We start from the raw sequence: 25,107 nt of genomic DNA on the forward strand, positions 1-25,107 counted from the left end.
TTTTTGTAATTTATCTCTTTATCAGTATCTTCATTTTGCTCATACATCATTTCCCTTCAGTTCTTGAGCATATTTAATACTTTCTTTTAAAATCTTTGGTAAGTCTAAGGGCTGGGTGCCCTCAGGGACAATCTCTGCCCATTTATTTTTGTTACTTTGAGTGGACCATACTGTCCTGTTTCTTTGCATGGCTTGTGATTGTCATTGACAATGTCATTGGACATTTGTATATTATAATGTAGTAATTCTGGAAATCTGATCTCCCCTGCCCTGCTGTTGGTTGAGGTTTTTAAAAAAATTAAATCATTGAAGGCTCTAATAGTCCACTTGTTTTGTGACTTTTCCAAACTATTTTTGCAGACTATATCCTTGTCATGTGTGGTCACTGAAGTCTCAGTCATGTTGGCTTATGTTCAGCTAATGGTTTGATAGAGAGGTCCTTGAATACCAGGAGCTAAATATAGAAGGAAAAAAACCCCACTTCTCTTAGTCTTTGTAGATTGTCACCATGCTGCTTTTTTTTTTTTTTAAACACTTATCCAGGCCTCTACTGATCCTAGGTATCAGACCAAGGTGAAAACTTAGGGTCTTGTTAGATATATTCCGAGCACACATCTTGCCCTGAGCATGCATGTGGCCTTCTAAATTCTCTCTTATACACAGGTGATTACAAATGCCCTGATTTCCCAAAGAAACTCCCCGGCTTTCCCTCCCATACTTTGGGCACTCTGTATTAGTCTGCTAGGGGGTTGCCATAACAAAATACCAGACTAGATGGCTTAAACAATAGAAGTTAATTTTTTCACAGTTCTTAGATGCTGAAAGTCCAAAATCAATGTGTTGTTAGGGCTGTCTTCTCCTGAGTCCTCTCTTCTTGGTTGCAGATGTCCATATTCTTGCTGTGTTCTCACATGGCCTTTCTCTGTACACAAACATCCCTAGGGTCTCTCCGTTGTCTTTTTTTTTTTTTTAAGATTTATTCATTTATTTTATTTTTTTATTTTTTTAAAGATTTTATTTATTTATTTGACAGAGACAGTGAGAGAGGGGACACAAGCAGGGGGAGTGGGAGAGGGGGAAGCAGGCTTCCCGCAGAGCAGGGAGCCCGATGTGGGACTCGACCCCAGGACCCTGGGACCATGACCTGAGCTGAAGGCAGACGCTTAATGACTGAACCACCCAGGCGCCCAAGATTTATTCATTTATTTTAGAGAGGAGGACGGAGAGGGGCAGAGCAAGAGAATCCTCAAGCAGACTCCCAGCTGAGCTGGGAGCCTGACGTGGGGCTCGGTCCCAGGACCCTGAGATCATGACCTGAGCTGAAACCAAGAGTCAGACGCTTAACCAACTGAGTCATCTCTACCTCTTCTTATAAGGACACTAGTCATCTTGGATTAGGGCTTCACCCATATGACTTCATTGAAGTTTAATTACCTTTTTAAAGAACCTATCTCCGGCGCACCTGGGTGGCTCAGTCGTTAAGCGTCTGCCTTCGGCTCAGGTCATGATCCCAGGGTCCTGGGATGGAGCCCTACATCGCGCTCCCTGCTCCACGGGAGCCTCCTTCTCCCTCTCCCACTCCCCCTGCTGTGCATGCCCTCTCTCTCTCTGTCAGGTAAATAAATCTTTTTTTTTAATTTAAATAATAACCTATCTCCAAATAGAGTTACATTGAGGATTGGGGTTCAGCATATATATTTGGGGGGAACAAAATTCAGTCTGTAACAGTGGTTCATTGTGTGTCTCAACTGTAACCTTTTGCCAGATGCATCTGTGGTTGTTTTCCTTGCAATGCCCATTGCTTTTCTAGCCTCAGTGAGTTCCAAGTTTGTTAAAATAGAGATGAGTTCCTGCATCATTCCCTCAGGTAGCCCTAATATACAGCACATACACATAGTAATTTGCAAATAGGATCTACTGTAATCCCTCCGGAACCAGTGACCAGGTTTCCACACTGGGAATGTAGGTTTCTGTCTTCAAGATTGCTGCCAAATGGGGAGTAGGTGAGTTAGAAGGGCAAGTAACTAAACCAAACCAAACCACAAGGCTTTTCACCACTTTAAAATTGCTGTTTTCTTGATTCAGCATTTTGTTTGGTTGATGTAAACCTTGGATTGTTTTCCAGAGTTCTGATAAAGTTGGTTCTAACAGTTACTTATTGTTTGTTGTTTCTGTTGGAGGATGGGAGCTTGAAGCTGCCTCCTCTGCTATTTTGCTTAGGTCACTCCATTGTGTCTTAAAGAGACTTAAATCATGAGGAGGGAAGGTCATAAATACCTACCTATACAGTTACCATTTCCAGTGCTCTCACTGAATTCATTCCTTTGTGTAGATCCAGATTTCCAGCTGGGATTGTTTTCCTCCTGCCTGAAGGGCATCTTTTAACATTTCTTATATTATTAGTTTGGTAGTGATGAATTCTTTTAGCTTTTGTATGTCTGAAGACCTCTTTATCTCACCTTTGATATTTTCACTAGGTCTCTCATTCTAGATTTACAGTTTTTTTCTATCAGTACTTTAAAATTTTTACTCTGCGGTCTTCTCCTTTGCATTGTTTCCAAGAAGAAATTTGGTATTATCCTTATCTTTGTTCCTGTGTAAGTAACACATCTGTTTTCTCTAGCTGTCTTTGGGGTCTTATCTGTATCACTGGTTTTGAACAATTCGGTTATGATGTGACTTGTTATAGTTCTCTTTGTTTCTTGTACTTAAGATTGAGCTTCAGATATGAGGATGTGTATTTTTCATTATGTTTGGGAAGTTTTAGGCTACTGTTTCTTCTTATATTTCTCCTCATCTCTAGTTATCTTTTTCAATATATGGAATACAGTTAAAATAATTTTTACTGTCCTCTGATAATTTTAACGTGTCAGTTCTGGGTCAGTTTCGATTGATTACTCTTGATGAGTTGTTTCCCTGCTTGTTTACATGCCTGGTAATTTTTTTTCTGGATGCCAGACACTGAATTTTACCTTGTTGAGTGCTGGTCATTTTTTTAGTCCCATACATTTTCTTTGAACTTTGTTTTGGGATACAGCTAAGACTGTTGGAAACAGTTTGATCCTTTCAGGTTTTGCTTTTATGATCTACAAGGTAGGTCCAGAGCAGTGCTCAGTGTAAGGCTGATTATTTCCCATTACTAAGGCAGCACCTTCCTGAGTACACCTAATATCCTATTATGACTTTTCACAGTCTGGATGGTGAGGAGAGACATGATTCTTGACCCTTTGTTAGTGTCAGATCCTGTTTCTTTTAATACTTTTGGGTGTTTTTTTCTTTGGCATTGGGTAGTTTCCCCATAAACGTATACTCTTGAGTACTGCTAAATCCTCAAGAGAAACCTCTGTAGATCTCTGGGAATTCTTCACAGTTCTCTTCTCTCTGGTATTCTTTTAAACTTTAGCTGTTTTGATCTCTCCAAACTCTTAGCCCTGTATTTCAAGTCAGGAAATCCACTGGGCTCTTCCTCAGTCCCCTCCTTTCTGTAATACTGCTTAGAAACTCAAGACAGTAAGCTGTGATGGTCATAGGGCTCATGTTCTTTCTCAACTTAGTGATCATTGTCCCCTTGTCTAATTTGTAGTCTTGGAAACCACCGTTTCATATATTGTCTGGTTTTTGTTGTTTTTGTTCTAGGTCAGAGGGTAAATCTGTTGTTCCATTTTTGTCAGAAGTAAAAGCCCCTCTTCTAGACTTTGATACATTATATTTTCATTTGAATTCATTTCAAAATATTTTCTAAGGTCCCTTGAGACTTGCTATTTGACTCGTGGATTAATTAGATTGTATTGTTCAATTATCAAGTGTTTGGAGATTCTCCTTTTGTTTGTTATTGATTTTCTAGTTTAATTCCATTATGCTCAGAGAATGCACTTTGTTTTATATCAGTTCTTTTACATTTATTAAGACTTCTCTTATGATCCAGGATATAGTCACTATCAAATACCTTTACACATCACTTTCCTATTTCTATTTCACCATACCTCTTCTCGTGTCAGACTTGGCACCTCAAATGTCCCACTTCCTGCTTTCCATATAACAGATGTAATAACCTTACAATAGTATAATTACATTTACCCTCCCTACAACCTAGCTTTCGGTGGTTATTACATCTTTTCCTTTTGTATTTGTTTTTTTGTTTTGTTTTTAAGATTTTATTTATTTATTTGAGAGTGAGAATGGAGAGAGAGCACAGGAGAGGGGGGAGGGTCAGAGGGAGAAGCAGACTCCCTACTGAGCAGGGAGCCCGATGTGGGACTCGATCCCGGGACTCCGGGATCATGACCTGAGCTGAAGGCAGTCGCTTAACCAACTGAGCCACCCAGGTGCCCTTCCTTCTGTATTTGTTATATCCACCTATACAATGTCTCTTTATTTTTACTTGAAACAATCAGTTCTTAAAGTAAATCATGAAAAAACAGTCTTTCACATTCACCTACTTGTTTACCATGATGGTCTCCATTCCTTCGGATAGTTCCACATTTTCATCTGGTCTTAGCTCCCTTTGGTCTAAAGGGCGGCCTTTAACATTCCTTGTAGTACAGTTCTGCCAGTGATGAATTCTCTTAGATTTCATTTATCAGGAAGTGTCTTTATTTTATTCTCATTTTTGAAAGATTTTCTGCTTGAACATAAAATTCTGGGATGACAAGATTCACCACCCTTCACCCCCCTGGCATTTAAAAAACTCTTTCATGGTCCTCTAGTCTACCTTGTTTCTGATTAGAAGCTGCAGTTACTGTTTTAGTTGCTTTGTAGTTCGTTCAGCTTCATGGATCTTTAAGCTGTAATTTTTCACCACATTGGGGCAATTTAGACATTATTTTTTAAATATATCTTTCGGCCCCAGTCTCACTTTTCCTTCTGAGAGTACAGTTGCACGTATGATAGACTGATACTGCTTCATAGATCCTGGAGGGTCTGTTCATTATGAGATCATTCTGCTGACCTGTCTTTGAGTCCACTGACTTTATTTTCCTGTCTCCAATCTGCTTGTAAGCTTATCTAGTAAACATTTTCGATTATTTTTTAGTTTTAGCATTTGTTAGTTTCTTCCTTATAATTTCCATTTCTGGGCAGATTCCTTATCTATTTACTTATTAAGACCATGCTTTCCTTTAAGTCTTTGGATATATTTATAATAGTTCACTAAGATCTTGGTTGGCTAAGTCTAACGTTTCGACCATCTTGGGTTCATTTTTATATACTGCTTTTTTTCTTGACTACGGATCACATTGTTTTGTTTCATTGTAGGTCTAACGGGCTTTTTATTGAATATTGTACATTGTGAACAAAACTCTGAAGTCTCTTATTTCTCCATGAGGTATATGGATTCTTGTTCTAGCAGGCAATGTAATTATTGGCTAATGACCTTACACTTGTTTATACTTGGTTTTGTTTTGTCTTTACACATCACTGAAGAGCCTAGAGTGTTTCCCAAACCCCACTAAATTGGCGAGACTCAACCTCCAAACTTGTTTCCTATGGATCTTGTCATGATTTGATTTTAGAATGTATTAAGGCAGACCTAGAATAGGTCTTAGTCTGGACTATAATCCTTACCTCAAGTTGTAACCTTTCTGCTGTTGCAACTGGATTCCAAGGATGTTAAAGATGCACTTATGAGATCTCTCCATTTTGGTAGGGCCAGAACTCCCCTGGCAATGCTCTTACCCCAGGACTGCCCTAACTCTAATATCTCTGTTCTAATCTTAACCCATTTAGTACTTTGCTTTCTAGTAAGCCTCAGGGAGTCTCTCTGCATATACTGCCTGGCTGTATTATTTAGAGTTCTCCAGAGAAACAGAGCCAACAGGATGGATACACACACACACACACACACACACACACACTTATTATCAGGAATTGATTCATGCAGTATGGAGGCTGAGAAGTCCTAAGAGCTGTAGTCGACAAGCTGGAGACCCAGGAGAGCCAATGGTATTGTTTTGTCCAAGGCCAAAGGCCTAAGAAGCAAAAGAGCCAATAGTGTGAGTTCCAAGTTCAAGTCTGAAAGCAGAAGAGAGAAGACAAATGTCCCAGCTAAAAGCCAGGCAGAGAATTCTTACCCAGGCCTTTTGTTCTATTCAGGCCTTCAGCAGATTGGCTGAGGCCTACCCACTGTGGAAGATCAATCTTCTTTACTTAGTCTACCAATTCAAATGTTAATCTCATCCAGAAATAGTCTCATAGACAGTCCTCAACATAGTCTTTAACCAAGTACCTGGGCACCCTGAGGCTCAGTCAAGTTGAGACGATAAAATTAGTCATCATGCCAGTTTCAGCCACAGATTTTTAGGGGACTCACACATAGACTTCTGGAACTCCCTGTCTGCATGACACCCTCCTTTCTGTTGCTCTGCCCAGTGGTTTCCAGGACTTTCAGCTGTCTTGAAGTCTATTTTTGCCTCCTCGGATCTCCCTACTCTGCTCATACTCTAGCTGTCTGCACTACACTTGGGAAATTGTCCCCACTTAGAGGAACTCAGTGATTTTAGGGGCTTACTTCATGAGTTTCCTCTCAGGGATCAGTCTTGCCCTTCCTATTGTTCTTAGTCTGAAAGTAGTTGCTTCATAAGTTTTGTCTTTTTTTTTTTTTTTTTTTTTTTGACAGAGAGAGACACAGCGAGGGAGGGAACACAAGCAGGGGGAGTGGGAGAGGGAGAAGCAGGCTTCCTGCAGAGCGGAGAGCCCGATGTGGGGCTCGATCCCAGGACCCTGGGATCATGACCTGAGCCGAAGGCAGACGCTTAACGACTGAGCCACCCAGGCGCCACCAAGTTTTGTCCATTTTTATAGTTGTTCATGGTGGGAGGACTAGCCTGGAATCCCTTAATTATGGCTGGAAAGGTGGTTAATTTTCAGCTGCTTTTATAATAGTTTATTATATGAATTATGCCACTATTCCTCCATTCTTGGGTTGGTAGACATTAGACATTTAGGTGTGTTCAAATTGTCAGTAATACAAATGATGCTGCAATGACTGTCTTTGTATCCAGAAATGGAATTGCAAGGTTATAAGGTACCTATTTCTTCAGTCTGATATTGCCAGATTGCTTTCCAAATCATAGTTTTACATATCCACCACCACCATGTCCATTCCATTTGTTCCACATCCTTGCCAAAATGTGATCTTGTTGAACTATTAAATTTTTCTACTTATGCAAAGGAATGCACAATGGTTTCTTGTAACTTCGGTAAAGCTTTCCTAGATTACTAGTGAGGTATATACAGATGTACATGTAAATATGTATTTATTTATTATTGGCCACTTGGGTTTCCTATTCAATAAATTACATTTTTATATCACTTGTCCTTTTTTTTTTTACAGTTGAGTCTTTTTGTGCTGCTTCTTAGGAGTTCCTTATAATTCTAGTTACATGGTTTTTAAGTATGAGTTATATGAGGTTTTTTTGTATGAGTTAGTTGTTTCTTCTCAGTCTTAGCTTGTCTTTTAGCACCTGTGTTGTCTTTCCCCATACAGAAGTGTTAAATTTTAATGTAGTCATATTTATATTTTACTAAATGATTTGCAGGTTTGTGTGTTTATCTCTTCGACCCCTAAACACGGGAATGCCCTGGGGCTCAAGTCTCAGACCTCTCTATCTATACATTAATTCCCAAGTAATCTTTGTCTTACGGCATGTGTACACTGATGGCTTTTATGTCTGGCTCCTCCTGTAAATACCAGTAATGTATGATAATTTAAGGACCCTTGCTGCACTAGATACTTTGTTCTTCCTTATCCAGATTCCGTGAATGGGAAATCTGCACTCACTGCTCCACTTCTTGGTCTTCCATCCATAGTTTGACTCACTGCAGCTGGGCTCTTGTCCCGCGCTTCCACTGCTGCTGCTGAGATTGGTTCCAAAGTAAAACAGCCCATCCCCTTTTCTTTTCAAATGAAGTCTTTGGTGAAATCAAACAGAAGCAGAATTACCCTCGCAATGGATTGGGGAGAACTGACTGCCTTGCTCATCTCTTGAGGTTGCTCCAGAGACCTCTTTACTGAGCCCCACCTATCTTTCTAACCTCTCTACTCCCTCAGACCTCCCAATTTCCAGCCATACTCCTTTCTATCTCTGTGCTTCTGCACAGTGCCTCCTGCATCTGCCTTGAACCCAGTTCTTGTCTGCTCAAGAAACACCTCCCAGCCTATCTTCCCCTTTATCATTCCCACTCTTTTTTGTGCCTCTGTTATCACGCTGGCCACAGTGAATCAAAGCTTTCTACTTACACATCTTTCTTATCCACTAAACAGAAGGCTTCTAGAAATCAGAGACCCTTTTTCCCTTTCATGTCTATCAGTAGTGGAGTGAATGAATGGCCAAGGAAGCTGAGCTAGATCAAAATCTGAATTGCCTGACCACGAAGGCTTTTTTTTTTTTAAGATTTTTATTTATTTATTTGACAGAGAGAGACACAGCGAGAGAGGGAACACAAGCAGGGGGAGTGGGAGAGGGAGAGCAGGCTTCCCGCTGAGCAGGGAGCCCGATGCGGGACTCGATTCCGGGACCCTGGGATCATGACCTGAGCCGAAGGCAGACGCTTAACGACTGAGCCACCCAGGCGCCCAAGGCTTTTTTTTTTAATGGTTTTATTAAGATATAATTCATACCATAGAATTCACAGGGTTGTGCAACCACCACCATAATCTAATTTTAAAACCTTTTGTCCCCCCTCAAAAAGAAAACCCTACCCTTTAGCAGTCATTCTCCATTTTCCGACCCCCAACACACTCCTCAGCCTTCGCCAACCACGAATCCACTTTCCCAGGCCATCAAATTTAACATAGGTAAATTGATCACAAATCCTCAGAATCTACTCGATTCTGAACCATGATGTGAAATTTGGTAGATAACTGTTTCACTTAACCAATTTGTACGGCAGGAAATCAAACTTAGCTTGCAGCTTCAGGTTTCATCCGCAATATATTAGACTATTAGGCTGCTTGATCGGGAATTTATTAGAATTAGATCCACATTTAACAAGGGTGGTTGGTTTGGGCTGGTCTGGCCTTTCACTGTTGCTGTGCACGTAAACCCCCTTTGGCAGAAAGAGGGCACCTGAAAAACTCACCACCTTTGGTAGCAATCGTGAAAAACGTGCCCGGTAACAACCTCTTCCGGGGAGTTCAGCCCTCTACAAAACAACATGGATCAGGCATTACTTGAGTGGTCGCTTTCCGGAGCTTTTATTTTTAACGCGACTCTTCTACCGGGTCACCTCGGGATGGGTGCCGCGCGGTGTACGCGCGGAAGCCTGGAGAAGACGACCTGGCTGTTTCTGGGGGCCGCATTTTCTGAGTGGGGTCGGGTCTAGCGCGTTGCTAGGCAGCAGTGGCGTTGCCCGCGGCAGTTGCGCGTACGAGTCGCCTGCGCAGTGACGCAGCCAGTGCGCGATGACGCGGCGCGCGGCGCGGTGCACGCTGGGATATTTAAGTCTTTTCCGCGGCGCGGAGCCGCGATGTCTCCGGCGGCTGCGGCGGCTGGCGGAGGCGAGCGGCGGCGGCCGATAGCGAGCGTCAGGGACGGCCGGGGCCGGGGCGGGGGCTGCGGCGGCCCGGCCGGGGCGGCGCTCCTCGGCCTGTCGCTGTTCGGCCTCGTGCTGTACCTGGTGCCGGCGGCGGCGGCGCTGGCCTGGCTGGCCGTGGGGGCCACCGCGGCCTGGTGGGGACTGAGCCGCGAGCCCCGCGGTTCGCGCGCCCTCGCCTCGCTCGTTCGGAACGCGCGGCGTCAGCGAACCCTACACGCCTCGCCTCCAGCCAAGTCGGCGGTGAACGGAAATCTCCTAGAGCCGCGGACCCTGCTCGAAGGACCGGACCCCGCCGAACTGCTCCTCATGGGCAGTTACCTGGGCAAGCCCGGCCCCCCGCAGCCTGCCCCCGCCCCGGAGGTCAGGGACCTGCTGGAGAGGCCTGGCCGCCGCCGCACTCCCGCTTGCGCCGCGCCGCCCGCGCACTCGCCCCATCGTGTGCACATTTACCCCTCTCTTCCCACTCCTCTTCTCCGATCCTCTAGGAGGCCATCCCTCCGGTAAGATCCGCTCATCTTCCCCACACCCTCCTCTCTGTCGACTGGCTTTGAATGGAGACCTTGACTTTTTAAATCCGATTTTCTTTTTCATTGAGTCAAAAGTGGTTTCTGTGTCGCTTTGTCTTCTTGAAACACCTTGGTGTGTGTCAGCCATCCCCTGCCTTCCTTGAGCCTTTGGAATGAGATGTGATGCCAGAGCTGTTCCCTTCTTTACAGTTTTTAAAGCCGCGTTTAGAAAAATACTTGATAAGCTACTAAAATATCCCTACTTCTGGTGAAAGTATCTTGACCTTTCTAGAGTAGATATATAGTATGTTTTGTTGTATTTTTCCTTTGGACCAATAAGAGCGATTAGGTCAGTTAGCCGACCTCAAAGAGGTGTTTCCAGGAGACCCCTCTTTTGATAAAGTTGATTGATAAAAGTGATCAACTTAAAGAGGCATTTCCATTTAGTCCCAATAGCTGAGCATTACAAGAGAATACAAAACTTTGGTGAAAATACTAGATTATCAATAAGTACATTCAGTTGAAAGATGAACTTAGGTGTCAAAAATGTTTGACTTTGGGTGTTTATTACTTATGACTCAGCATAAAAGATTGAAAAGATTTAAAAATTCTTTAAAAGTTCCCCCTTGCATGTCCTAACACGCACTTTTCTTACATCGCAGTTTTACTTGTGTGGGCAGAGTTTTCAATTTTCCTCTCAAAGTTGTTGAAGTCCATTATAGGGACAGCTGCTAAGCAGCTGCCACTTTCCATCCTTAGATGGAATGGGGGAACGTTGCCATAAAAATGCTGTGGTTTTTTGTGGCTCAAAAAGCAGTTTAAGGGGTGCCTGGGTGGCTCAGTCAATTGAGCCTGCGACTTGGTTTCAGCTCAGGTCGTGATCTCCAGGCTGTGAGAGGAAGTCCCGCATCAGGCTCTGCGTGCTCAGGGTGTAGTCTGCTTGAGATTTTTTTTCTCCCTATTCTTCTGCCCCTCCCCCACGTGTGCTAGCTTTCTCTCTCTAAATAAATAAATAAAACCTTTTTTTTTTTAATCCGTTTAAGCTCTCTGGAAGATAACTGAACCCACGTGATTCTTTAGTAATTCATATTTCTGCCATTCCTTCAGGCTTCTTTGGTTCTATAATGTGTTTCCCATTCTCCATAGGGATTGTGGGAGTTTATCAAACCGGTTTGTGATAACACCTCGAAGACGATATCCAATCCAGCAGGCCCAGTATTCTCTTCTGGGCGTACTTCCTACAGTGTGCTGGAATGGTTATCACAAGAAGACTGTGCTGTCTCCTCGGAATTCCAAAATGGTGTGCAGCCCAGTGACAGTGAGGATTGCTCCTCCGGATAGTAAATGGACTCGTTCGCCAATGTGAGTATTACTGCTGGCAGAATAAACTTTCCTGTTTATTTCCACTTATTCTTCCGCAGCTGTTCCTCTGACAAAAGAACTATAAAGCAAAAAAGGGAAGAAGGTGCTTATTTGAATGAGAAATCCCTAACTCTAGTCCTTGAACAGCATTTTTTTTGTTTTGGCCTTAGACGGTAGCTTTAATTCTAAGGGCAGTTTCTGTCAGTGTATATTTTTGCTTATTAGTTAGCTTCTGATTTCCAATGACTGAAGTCTGTGCTATATGCATGGTTATTAACATATCTTAATGCCAGAATCTTGTTTTTCATTACAGACCAGAGCAGACAATCAACTCAACACTGTCCTCACCATCAAGTAATGTCCCAGACCCATGTGCAAAAGAGACTGTACTGAGTGCCCTCAAGGAGAGGAAGAAAAGGACAGTGGAGGAGGAAGACCAAATATTTTCTGATAGCCAGGAAAATAAAAGAAGGTAACAGGCCCCGCAGAGTACTAAACAGGCCTCCCTCACAGACTCCTGTGATTTGTTGATATACAGATCACTCCCAAGAAGAAACAGAGGCCAGCTCCACAGTTTCTGAGCTTCAGTAGGTGCCCTTCTTTGGATTCCATGGAAGAGCTTGGTAACAAGGGGTTTAATGCTGTTAGTTTCCTAAGGTACAGGTTAAATTTTATAACTTAACCTTTTCTACAAGTACTAGAGATAAGCTGACAGCTGTTAGCCATGTTAGCCTCATACTTTTGATACAAATGTGCTAAATTTTATTTTTTTTAGAGGGAATGCTAAAAGTCTTCCCTTCACTAGCTTGTGTTGCTTAATTATTTGGGTAACCACCATTCGAATGTCATATTTGTGCTGAAGGAAATGCTTGGCGAAGCAAAGTGAAGACTGGGATATGGTAGATTTATCAGTAATGAGAGTAAAACCAATTTCATTATTTGGTTTGTGATATTTTAATGAAAATGGAATAAGCAGTCTGTCTCCTAAGTGTGGAAAGAGCAGAGGTTGAAGTCACTAGGTATGATGCATAACTGCTTTCCAAGTATCAGTTAAGGATTTCACTCGTCTTTTAATTTGACAGATTGAGCACCTAATGTGTGCCTGGGCCTACTCCAGGTACTGTGGATAGAGCAATGAGTAAGAGTCCCCATGGGACTTGGATAATAAAATAAGGAATTCTAGATTGTACTTGTATAGAAGTAAAAAAAAAAAAAAAGAAAGAAACACAACAGGATGCTATAACAGATAATGAGAAGGGGGTTTCTTTATATACATTGGTCAAGGAAGCACTCTGAGGAGACAGTGGACCCCACACTTGTTCAATGTAACCATTACCTAGACCAGATTGTTCATATCCTACAAAGTTGGCCGTCTTTAGTACTACCAATGCAAAGTTAGGTAGGGAGATATAAATAAGTGGAAAGTGTTTTTATGTGACATAGGAAGATCTAATGATGAGTACAGATGATTTATAGGTGAGCAATTTGAACTGCTGTCAACTAGCTAAGCAGGGGTGGCAAGGAGTGGGGGAGGTGGGAGAGGGAATCATCATTCTTATGGTCCAAATAAGTCTCTCATATTCTCCAAGGTTAAAATTTTTCTTGACCCCAGTGAGCCTATTAACTGAGGATTCTGTCTTATCTTTCTCACACTTGGAGTAAGCAATGATTATGGGCACCATGCATAGGCCCTTATGTGTGATATGTGAAGTTTTTCCCTAACAGACTTGCCATATTAACCTCTAGAGCACTATGGGATGTGTGGGTTAGTCCCTAAGATGTTTTTGTTTTTTGTTTTTCATTTGTGGATGGTAGAGTATTGTGATAGTAGTACTTTGGAGAGAAGTTAGCGAATAATAACACCTGAATAAGTTCAAAAGGTCTTGAAGCATTTTTATACTCGTTATTATGAGGACAATCTTAGAATAAATTTGCCTTTCAGAATCTTTAGGATTTGAAGCAGCCTTTTTCTTGTCTAACCATTTCGATATGCCACAGAAATAGTAAGGTTCCAGGAGTATGAGAGGATGCTCTAAGGGGGGAAAAAAAAAGTTCATTTAATTGAGGGTTTTTTGATTTGTCACAGGCGCCATGATAGCAGTGGGAGTGGACATTCAGCATTTGAGCCCCTGGTGGCCAATGGAGTCCCTGCTTCTTTTGTGCCTAAGTAAGTGAGAATCCATCTGAATGAGGTAGACTGGGGAAGGGCACTGTCAGAGCTGTTGTCCTACAGAGATTTTCCTCTGTGTTTTTGCATTGCTTTATTAGCCCAGGTTCAAATCTTTGACATCAGAGAGGAACATTTGGAATAATGTTCCACAATAACTATCGTCTAATTTCTTTTAATATTTTTTCATTAATATGGATAAAAATATGGTAAGGCTAAGAGAGTTTGTAAATATATTTAATAACTATGTATATAAACAGGTTTGTGCGATGGTTAAAGTGCAACAGTATGAAATTTAAGATAAATGTTAAGTTTGTACAATTGAGTTTAAATACATTTAGGGGTTGGATGAGAGGGAAAGTGTCTTAGAAATCTGTGTGAAAAGACTTGAGGTAACTTACATGCTTATTGAGTCAGGAGAGTGACGAGGCTGCCAGAAGAGCTAATGTGCTCCCAGTCTGTGCTGATAGCAGAACAAAGACCAGAATGGAGCGGAGGCGGGGGGGTTCCTGCTGTCCTGAGTTCTGCTGACATTGTCCATGTAGTGTTGTGCTTGGTTCCGTGGCCTGCACTGTAAGAAACATAAACACAACCTAAGGGTCATTCCGAGTGAAGCAATTGTAAGATGTTACAGAGTGGTGGCCGTGCATGAATGGGTTTTGAAAGTTTTAAAGTATTAACCCAAGGGAGAAAAATCTCAAGGGGAATAAGGAACCGAGAGAGGGAAGGATAGGATAATGATCACCAAAAACCAGGGGGCTGTCGTGTGAAGAAAAGGCTACCGTTGTTCGGTTTCGCTTCACATAGATCTGTAGGTGAAATAGGTGAAAGTTAGAGGAAATGCATTTCATCCAGTGTAAGAATAAACTAGTCCGTGGTTGACATTCATCACTCTAAGAGAAAGTGAGTTGTCTACATTGTAACAAAGGTTGGGTGATTATTCTACAGGAAAGATGTTTCCATTGGAAGCTTAAAAAAATTGGTTGGTTCCTCTTAAGGCTGTTTTTTAGTAGGTTTATTGACGTATAATTAACATTATAATAAACTGTGCCTTTTTAAAGTGTACAGTCTGATAAGTTCTGACGTTAAACCGTTGCCATAGCCAAGGTAATAAACATAACCCCCACCTTCAAAAAAAGTTGCCCCTTGCTCCTTAGTAACCAACCCCTCCCTCCAGTCTTGCCTCCAGCCCCAGGCATCCACTGATGTGCTTTTTGTCACTGTAGATTAGCGTGCAGTTTTTTCTATACAAGTGGAGTCATACATTTAATTTTTTTTAAATATTTGGCTTTCCCTTCCTGACTTGCCCAAGATACTTAGCTGAAGTGGTAACAATAGTATTAAGAGCTTTATCCTTATTAAGTTTATTTAAGAAATATTTTGTGACCATGGATGAAGCCTTAGAAGAATATTGCCTTAAATAGCACACTCACGGTCTTTTTCTCTTTTGTTAGGCCTGGCTCTCTGAAGAGAGGTCTCAATTCCCAAAGCTCCGACGACCACTCGAATAAGAGGTCTCGCACCTCTTCCGTGAGCTCCTTGACAAGCACGCACACGGGTGGCATCCCTAGCTCCAGCCGCAATGCCATTACCAGTTCTTACAGTTCCACTCGAGGTTTCTCTCAGGTACGTTCTGCTTGTGGCGTGGGAGAAAGGTGTTCCGAGCATTAATTGATGAGCCAGTGTTTACTAACCACGTTCCACCTGTCAGATACTGGGATTACCTCTGAGCTAACAGAAGATGCAAACCCTTGATTGATAACTTAGACCCCGGGAACAATAGAAAGCCCAGAAAGTAAACCAGTGCATATGGGGACAGCTGATACAAAACAGCCAGTATTGTAGATAAACAGACAAAGAATGAATAATTCAATAAATGATATTAATTTGATCGAAAAGGTAGGTTCAGTCCAGATTGCACTGGATAGAAAAGAAAATCATCCTTTTGTCATTGAGAATTGAGTGAAAAGTTTTTAAAATACTGTGATTTTTTTTTTAATTATTTTTTAGAAAAAATTGCAGTTCTTTCTTAGAGGATGCAGTATGGCCTAGGGGACAGAGCAAGCTTTGCTACCAGACAGACTTGGATTCAGATTTTGCCTCTGACACTTAGTAGCTATAGGGCCTCGGGCAGGTAAATCACTTCAACTTTGTATTTCTCATCTCCCAAGGATTATTACAAAGACTGAAGACAGTGCTTGAAAAATATTCATTACAATGCATGTCAGTAAGTGGGTACCCTGTATATGGTAGTGAGAAAAAAATAAAGCATTCACGGAGGAAGAGTTTTGAGGGGAGAAAACTTTTGAGATAAGGTAATCCGGAAGGTTTTTCCAATAACATAAATGAAAAACGAAGGCCTAAGCTTGAGTAGTTGTAGGAATAAGCACCACAACAGGCAGATTGAGAATAATTCTCAAGAGCCCTAGGATTTTCAGAATGGTGAGTACTGGCTTCATCTTAAAGTCACCGGTTGCATTATCCCCTAATAAGAGCGTCAGCCTGTCCCTTGAAGCTTTGAAGCCAGGGACTGACTTCTCTGTAGTTATGAAGGTCCTAGATGGCATCTTCTCCCAGTATAGGCTCTCTGTTGAAATTCCACTGTTGGGTGTAGCCCCCTTCATGAATGATTTTAGCTAGATCTTCTGGATGATCTCCTGCGGCTTCCCCTTGTTATGGAGATGGCTTCCTTCCTGAAACCTCACTGAGTCGGCCTCTGCTAGCTCCAGCCTTGTCTCCAACAGCTTCCTCACCTCTCAGCCTTCCTGGAAATTGAAGTTAGGCCTTGCCCTGGTTTAGGTTTTGGCTTAAGGCAATGGTGTGGCTGGTTTGATCTTCCACCCAGACCACTTAGACTTTCTTCATGTCAGCAATAAGGCCTTTTCACTTTCTTATCATTCATGTGTTCATTAGGGTAGTACTTTTCATTTCCTTCAAGAACTTTTCCTTTGCATTCGCAACTTGGCTATTGGGTGCAAGAAGCCTACCTTTCAGCTTGTCTCGGCTCTCGACCTGCCTTCCTTAACTAAGCTTGATCATTTGTAACTTGTGATTTAAAGTGTGAGTTGTGCGACTCTTCCTTTCACTTGAACACTTAAGAGGCCTCTGTAGGGTCGTTACCTGGTATAATTGCAATATTGTAGTATCTCGGCGAATAAGGAGGCCGGAAGAGGGAGAGAGATGGGAGAAGTGCCTGTTAATGGGACAATCCGAGCACACATTTTTTTTTTAAGTCGGCTGCCTTATACGGGCGTGGTTTGTGGCTCCTCAAAACAATTACAATAATAGCATCAAAGATCCCTCATCACAGATCATTGTAACAAAGAGAATAATAATAAGTTGGAAATATTGCAATACTTAACCAAAATGTGAGACAGAGACCTGAAGTGAGCAAATGCTATTAGGAAAAGGGCACTGATAGACTTGCTTGAAGTAGATTTGCCACAAACCTTCAGTTTGTTAAAAACAGCATTTTCAGGGGCGCCTGGATGGCTCAGTCATTAAGCGTCTGCCTTCGGCTCAGGTCATGATCCCAGGGTCCTGAGATCGAGCCCCACATCGGGCTCCCTGCTTGGCGGGAAGCCTGCTTCTCCCTCTCCCACTCCGCCTGCTTGTGTTCCCTCTCTTGCTGTGTCTCTCTCTGTCAAGTAAATAAAATCTTAAAAAAAAAACAAAAAAACAAAACAGCGTTTGCAAAGTGCAGTAAAATGGAAGTATGCCTGTACTTACCTGTTCTTAAAATCTTTTTATTATGTCAAACTTAAAATGTACGCAAAAGGAAAGGGAATCTAATGGACCTCCCTCCCTATAGCTTCACTTGTTAGTTACCAGCATGTTGTCTGTCTTGTTCCATCAGTCCACCCCACCTTGTTTTTGCCTTTGTGTTTTACAGTAAATTACAAACCTGTCATTTCACCTATAGAGACTTCAGTGTATTTTAAAACTTTTTTATAAACATTGATAACCACATTGGCATTATTCCTCTTAAACAATAATTGTTCCTTAATATTTGTTAATACTGCTCCATGTTCAGATTGCCTGTGTTATCCCAAACTGTCTTACTACAGTACCTTTGTTTGAGGGACCAAACATCAGTTCTTTACGTTTGGTTCCTATGCCTCTTAGACTCTTTATACTACTACTATTTTTTCATGCCTTTGAAAAAACTGGATCATTTTGTTCTGTGGAATTTCCCACATTCTAGATTAAGTTTCCATCGTCATGGTATCTTTTTAACTTATACACGATCCCCTATGTTCCCTGTCAATGGGAATTTGAGTCCTGAGACTTGATTAGATTCAAGTTCAGTTATTTTAGCAGAACATCACATCCCTGTGATTGCATCACACCAGGAGCATGTGAGGTCTGGCTGCCTCCCTTTTGTGAGGTTGGTAATGATCCCTGGGCTCAGCTGTTTCAGTCAGATTCTTCCATTTTAATTTTTCTGTGAGTTTTTCATCTGATGATTTTAGCATCCATTTATCATCTTTGCCTAGGTCCACGGTTTTATTCGGTTGCAAAATGGTAGTAATCTAATTCTGTCATTTTCTCTGCATTTACTAACTGAAATTCTGTACAAGAGAACCTGTCCTACCTGTGGGAGTAACTAGGTAATAAGAAGGCGCTGATGCCGGAGCCAACTCCAGAAGTGACCAATGAGGTTTTTGCTGTTGTGATTATGTTTATGAACTTCTGAGTTTGTATAGACATTTCGCTTTTTTTGAGGCACAAAGTTTTCCACCTTTGGCCAGTGGGAGCCCTTTCAAATTGGCTCCTGTATCCTTTTGTTTTGATCCCAGTAGTTTTTGATAAATAACTTTGTTGCTTTTTAGGTTAAAAAAAAAATCTATCTTGTACGTTTCCAACCCAAACTGAAGTTGGCTCTTCAAGTAGCCTTCCTTTTTTTCAGTTGGAAATGATCTTTATAGACTACAGTCTGGATTCTAGGAGAGTTAAAATTACACATATCCTTTAGAAAGAGGACTCTCAGTCATTAGTTCATCTTGATATTTCATGTTCAGATTTAGGATCACAGAACTTTTTACATAATTTCTTTGATTTTACATTTTTATGTTTTAAGATTTTATTTCTTTTAGAGAAAGCACAAGCAGGGGAAGGGGCAGAGGGAGAGAGAGAATCTTGAGTAGACTCTGCACTGAGTGCACAGGGCCCGACATGGAGCTCGATCTACCACCGCGAAATCATGACCTGTGCTGAAATCAAGAGTCAGACACTTAACCAACTGAACCACCCAGGTGCCCCTCATTTTTATGTATTTTTACACAAAAAGTGTTGCTTCATAGTTACTTTTTTGACTGGTCCCAGTACACACAATTTCAAAATAATGATATCAGCGTATTATAAACAGTAAGATTTTGAATCAGCTTAAGAATTTTTGATACAGTCAAAATTTAGAGTAATTTGAATTCAGTGTTCTCAGTTGGGTACACCACCAACTTGATCTACAGTAAGGTTCAGTATATTTTAATGTTTGGGGGTGTTTTTTTTTTATACAGTTTGTTTTTATTTATGTAAAATAAAATACTTAAAATTGTTCCAAAGAACAGGAGCGCCTGGCTGCTTCGGTCAGTGGATTATGTGACTCTTGATCTCGGGGTCGTGAGCTCCAGCCCCATCATGAGTGTAACGATTACTTAAAAATAAAATTAAAAAAAAAGAAATTGTTCTGGGGCGCCTGGGTGGCTCAGTTGACTCTTGATCTCCCCTCGGGTCTTGATCTGAGGGTTGTGAGTTCAAGCCCCGCTTTGGGCTCCATGCTGTGCGTGGAGCCTACTTTTAAAAAATTAAAAATAAAAATAATGTAAGTAAACATAAATGTAAATAAATACAAATAAAATAAAAATTGTTCCAGAGAACATATGAGAAAAGAAAATACACTCAGAGAAGTTCACAGTTTCAACCTCTTTCTACTCCACATTGTGCCCTTCCTATTTTTATTACTTTTTGGCTATCCTTCCACTGTCTTTTTTTTCTTAAAACTATATGCAAATCCATGTCTATCTGTAAACCCCACCTTCTGACGTGAGGCAGTAATATGCACAAGTGTGAGCCTTGCTCCGGCTCTCCTTCTACAGTATCTGTAGTTACTCTTGTCCTCTGTTGATAAACATTGAGCTGTTTCAGTTTTCTGCTGTGACAGATGGTTCTGCACGTAGTGCTTTAATTCATGTCATTTCACTCTTTGGCCATTACACTTCTTGGATAGATTGCCTAGAATACCGATTTCCCAGGCCCACAGTTAGATGCATGTACAGTTTCACTAGGTATTTTTAAATTCCCCTCCTTAGAGGATGTACCATTAGCATTCCCATTAGCATTATATGAGTGATGGGACTTCTCCACAGTCACACCAATAGATTAGGTTGTCATAGCTTTGGGTTTTTACCAGTTAGGTGAGGAACTTGTGTGTGTGTGTGTGTGTGTGTGTGTGTGTGTGTGTGTCTCTTTTAAGATTTTATTTATTTGGAGAGCACGAGCACGTGCATGTGGGGAGGGGTGGGGAGCAGAGGGAGGGAGAGAGAGAATCTCAAGCGGACTCCACGCCAAGCACAGAGTGTGATGCAGGGCTGGATCCCACAACCAGAGCTGAAATAAAAAGAGTCAGACGCTTAAGCCACTGAGCCACCCAGGCGCCCCGTAGTTGTGTCTCTTAAGAGTGAGTTTGGGCCGATTTTCATATATTAGAGAAATATATTCCAAATGAACTAAAGATACAAATGAAAGATAAAAACCGTAAAAGTATTCGTAAGAACAGACTTCTCATGCATTGCTGATGGGAGTGTCCATTCATACAGTTCTCTGGAGAGCATTGTGGCAGTAATTATCAGTATTAGAGATGCATGTGCCCTTTGATCCAGCAGGTTTGTTTTTAGGAATTAATTCTATACATATACTCAGAAGCATATAGAAGGATGTTGATTTTAGCATTTTAAGAGCAGAAGCTGGGGCGCCTGGGTGGCTCAGTCGTTAAGTGTCTGCCTTCGGCTCAGGTCATGAGCCCAGGGTCCTGGGATCGAGCCCCGCATCGGGCTCCCTGCTCGGCGGGAAGCCTGCTTCTCCCTCTCCCACTCCCCCTGCTTGTGCTCCCTCTCTCGCTGTGTCTCTCTCTGTCAAATAAATAAAATCTTTTTTAAAAAAAAGTTTTAATAGCAGAAGCTTGGAAACAATGTAAAGATACCTTCTCCAGGGGGCTGGTTAAGTAACAGTATTTCCCTAAGTTGCAATACTATGTAACTATCAGAAGAATAAGGTAGCTTAATAGGCACTGACGGGAATTCAAAAATACAGAACAAAAGCAAGGTGCAGAATTGTGTGTATAGTGTTCTCTGTTATTTGTGCATAGAATACTTTTGATAGGTTTTATTAGAAGCCAGGAATAACTGTTGAGGTAGAAGGCAGACTTTGTACTGTGTACCCTGCTTATTGGAATGTATGGCGTGCTGCACATAGTACCTTTCCTGGTTTCGAAAAGTTTCTAAGTATAGATAACTGTTAAGTAAAATAGGATTCCCCTGTCCTGGCTCTCCTGGTCTCCTCCCCGTAGGTACCTGTTGTTAACATTCGTACCAGGTGTGCGGACACAGACAATGCACAGAATCTTTGGTCTGTGCTACACAAATGGGATCATCGTGTATGGGCTTTTTTGTCTCTTTTTTAATCATATATTGCACAGTATTCTGTGTCAAATCTATATTTAATTTTTTTCAAACTGTAGAAAAATACCTTAAGTGTACAGCTTCATGTAGCCAGTCAAGTAATAAATCATTTTCAACACCCAGAAGCCCCTTTCGTACCTCTTCCTTCCTTCCTGAGTATTAGCACCTTATTGTTTTCCCTATTTTTAAACTTTATATTAATGACCAGGATATGCTTTCTTTTGTGTTTAGCTTCTTTCACTGTTTTCCTTGTGAGATGCATCCAGGTTGTTACATGTAGCAGCAAGTCTTTCATTTTCATTGCTATATTCATTTTCTTTATATGAATATACCATAATTACGTTTTTCCTCCTGCTGTTGGACATTGGGTTTCCAGTTTAGAGCTATTATGTGTAATGTTGGTATTAAGTCTTTTGGTGCACATATGTAAAGTATGTGTAGTGCTCAGTTGTACTAGATGTTGTTGGACCATTTTTTTTTTTAAAGTTACATTTCAGTTAATACTCTTACCACTGCAGTATGAGATTTTGTTCCTTTGGTTATATACATCCTCACTAACACTTGATGTTGCCAGTCTCTTTAATTACCCATTCCGGTAACCAAATTTCATTGTGGTTGTAATTGTAATTGCTGATTGCTAATGAAATAGAGGTATGAACTGTTCATTAGCCATTCATACTTCCTTTTTTATGAAGTGCCTATTCAAGTTTCTTGGCCCTTTTCTATTAAGTTGTCTTTTTGTTACTGATTTATAGAAATTCTTTATATATTCTAGATACAAGCTTTCTCTAAATTGTACGTGTTGCAACAAATCAGTATCCTACTCTGTGTCTCACCACTTCATTTTCTTCACTTTACACTTACGGTTAATGTATTGTGTGCACTGTTTAGGAACTCTTTGTCTTCCTAAAGTCATGATGATGATTTGCTATCTTCTAGAAGCTTTATTCTTTTTCTTTTCACATTTGGATCTATAATCCACCTGAAGTTGATTTTTGTATACAGTGTGAAGTAGCAATCAAAATATCCACTTGACTTAGTAAGCAACATTTATTGAAAGGTTGAACCATCCCTTTCCTGTTGCTCTGTGGCACTGCCTTAGTTAATTTAAGTGTATGTATGTGGATCCATTTCTAGATTCTGTTCTGTTCCATTGGCCTGTTTTTTTGCCCTGTACCTTTTTTTTCTACACTGTGCCACACAGTCTTTTAGTTTTGATATGTAGTAGAATAAGTCATCCAACTTCTTATTTCTCTCATTGCTCTTCAGAATTGTCTTGGATCTTGACCCTTTGCCTTTCTCTGTAAGTTTAGAATCAGCTCGTCGATTTCCACTAAAAGAAAGAAAGGACACTTGTGAGATATTAAGACTGCCTTTAATCTACTAATTATTTTGGAGAGAAAAGACATTTTTACAGTGTTGAATCTTCCAATCCATGAACATGGTATATCTTTCACTTATTTACATCATCTTTAACTGCTCTGTGTAGTGGTCTTACATATTAAACTTATTCCTAGGTATATTTTTTGATGCTATTATAAATGGTGTATACTCTGTTGCTGATGTATAACAAATACAACTGATTATCATATTCAGAAAATTTGCTAAATTCCATAAATCATCTGTATATTCTTTAGGATTTTTGTGTGTATATCATGTTGTCTACAATGACAGCTTTTTTTCTCTTTATAGTTTTTATGCCTTACTGTATTTGGTTAAGACCTGAAGTACAATGTTGAATAGAAGTGACAGCAAATATCTTTATTTTCTTGATCTCAAAGGGAGTGCTCTCCACATTTCCTGTTATATATGCTGTTTGATATAGGGTTGTTGTGGATTTTTTTTTTAATTTATTTATTTTGGTGAGAGTGCATGGGTGGGAGAGAAAGTCTCAAGCAGACTCCGAGCTGAGCATGGAGCTCAACATAGGGCTCGATCCCATGACCCTGAGGTCACAAAACCAAGAGTCAAGCCACTTAACTGACTGTACCACCCAGGCACCCTGATACAGTTTTTTGGTAGATACTCTACTGGATTAAGGAAGTTCCTTTCTCAAGGTTGTATCATCAAATAACCCATTTTAGGAGTCACTCTATTACATGTTTTTCTATTTAATTTCTGCCCTTCTAGATACTTTTTTTTTTTTTTTTTTTGGCCACGGCACGAGGTGTGTTTTATTTTCATCAGACATACAAATAATTTGCTATAATATCCCAAGGCAAACCAGAGAATTTGGCAGTCCGATTGGGGGGGGGGGGCCCGTCAGAGACCCGCAGGCCGGTGATGTCGGCACAGAGTGCCCGGGTTCACGGTGCAGCTTGTCACTCATGTCCATCTTGCAGGTGGCTCTTCTTCCTCCACATCACGACTGGGGTATCTCGAAGGTACGGGGATGGGGAATCCTCTAGGTTCTTAGGAAATTTCACTCCGCTTCTCCTGCCCAGTGGTCTCCTTGGTCGGCAGGGTATTCTTCTGCTTCTCGGTTTTCTTCAGCTTGGTCTTATTGAAGCTGGCGATTTCTCCCATGTCCAGCTTGTCTGCCATTTTCTTGAAGCGATCCGTGGAGTTCCACTCTGAGCCTGGTGCCTGGTGCTCCCACTCGTGTTGCTGCAGCAAGAGACCTCTTTTTTTCTTTTTTTTAAGTAGGGCTCCATGCCCAGCTTGGGGCCGTGGGGCTTGAACTCATGACCCTGAGATCGAGACCTGAGCTGAGAGCAAGAATCGGATGCTTAACCAACTGAGCCCCTCAGGCGCCCTTTCTTTTTTTTTCATGTTCGACTTGATGGGATTTCTTTCTTTTTTTTTTTAAGATTTTATTTATTTGTCAGAAAGAGCACAAGCGGGGGGAGCAGTGAGCAGGCAGAAGGAGAAGCAGACCCCCACTGAGCAGGGAGCCCAATGCGGGGCTCGATGCCAGGACCCTGGGATCATGACTTGAGGCGAAAGCAGACACTTACCGACTGAGCCACCCAGGTGTCCCTGTAATTCTTTACTTCAGATTCTTAGGTCACTGGGTTTTTTTCAGCCTTTTCCCTTTTCTAACACACACACACAACACACACACACACACACACACACACACACACACACCCCAAAGGTTATACATTTCCTGTACACCTTAGCTGCTTAACCACAGTCTTGAAGTAGAAGTATTTTTCATTTTCATTCGGTTCAGATACTTTCTGATTTCCATTTTGAGTTCTTTGATTTCTACACTTAGAAATACATTGCTAAATTTCAAAACAGCTGTCTAGTTATCTTTCTGTTACTGGTTTTTACCTAAATCCCGCTAGCTCACAGGGTGTGCTCCTGTCAGTCCTTGAAATGGATTTGCTCTGTGGCCCAGCACAGGTTCAGTTTTGGTAAATGTTTCAACTTCACTTGAGAAGAAATTTCATGAAAGTGCTCACTTATGGTAATGTTCCTTGGAGCGTGTCATGTGGCTTGAGGTCTTTTGACGGTTTGGAAACACCTCAACCGTTTTCTCTTCAGATGTTGTTCTGCCCTGTTTTCTCCCGTCTCGGTGTTCGAAGACACATTAGACCTTTGCCTTTTGTCCCACGTCTGTCTTGTCTGTCTGTCTGTCTGTCTGTGTTTCCCATCATTTTGTCTCCCCCCCGCCCCAGTTCTTCCGTTGTCTAGTCTACTGATTTTCTTTAGCTCTGTGCTATTTTAGCCCATACAGCGCATTCTTAAATCACTGTTGTTCTCTTTCTTATAGTTACCATTTGTCTGCCAGGATTCTCCACATTGTCACTTAAATTATTATAATAGCTCTTCTGAAGTCTTGTTCAGTAACTCCAATATTTGAATCTTCTGTGGTCTGTTTCTGATGTCTGCTTTTTTCCTCTGGGGTATTGGT

At 41.4% G+C, this 25,107-nt stretch overlaps 2 protein-coding genes across 3 annotated transcripts in view; one reads left to right on the top strand and one right to left on the bottom strand.

The window, feature by feature from the left end:
* POM121C (POM121 transmembrane nucleoporin C) overlaps positions 1–25,107 on the top strand; it is a 54,915-nt gene that overhangs the window by 18,352 nt on the left and 11,456 nt on the right. Inside the window, exons 1-5 of one of the 2 annotated variants that reach the window (XM_025864587.2) lie at positions 9,413–10,034; positions 11,187–11,402; positions 11,716–11,874; positions 13,489–13,569; positions 15,024–15,195. In XM_025864587.2, the coding sequence (XP_025720372.2) occupies positions 9,466–10,034; positions 11,187–11,402; positions 11,716–11,874; positions 13,489–13,569; positions 15,024–15,195 (1,197 nt within the window). In that variant the 5' untranslated portion in view covers positions 9,413–9,465. Of the gene's footprint in view, positions 1–9,412; positions 10,035–11,186; positions 11,403–11,715; positions 11,875–13,488; positions 13,570–15,023; positions 15,196–25,107 lie in introns of those variants that run through there. The other variant, XM_073884257.1, reaches the window with a different exon arrangement.
* LOC112817474 (thymosin beta-10-like) lies at positions 23,118–23,792 on the bottom strand. Its single transcript, XM_073884199.1, has one exon. The coding sequence runs from the start codon at positions 23,787–23,789 to the stop codon at positions 23,658–23,660; it is 132 nt and encodes a 43-aa protein (XP_073740300.1). The 5' UTR covers positions 23,790–23,792; the 3' UTR covers positions 23,118–23,657.

Source organism: Callorhinus ursinus, unplaced genomic scaffold (genome assembly GCF_003265705.2).
Source record: "Callorhinus ursinus isolate GAN/ISIS: 27379988/994484 unplaced genomic scaffold, GSC_fseal_2.0 scaffold55, whole genome shotgun sequence".
NCBI classification, from domain to species: Eukaryota; Metazoa; Chordata; class Mammalia; order Carnivora; family Otariidae; genus Callorhinus; species Callorhinus ursinus.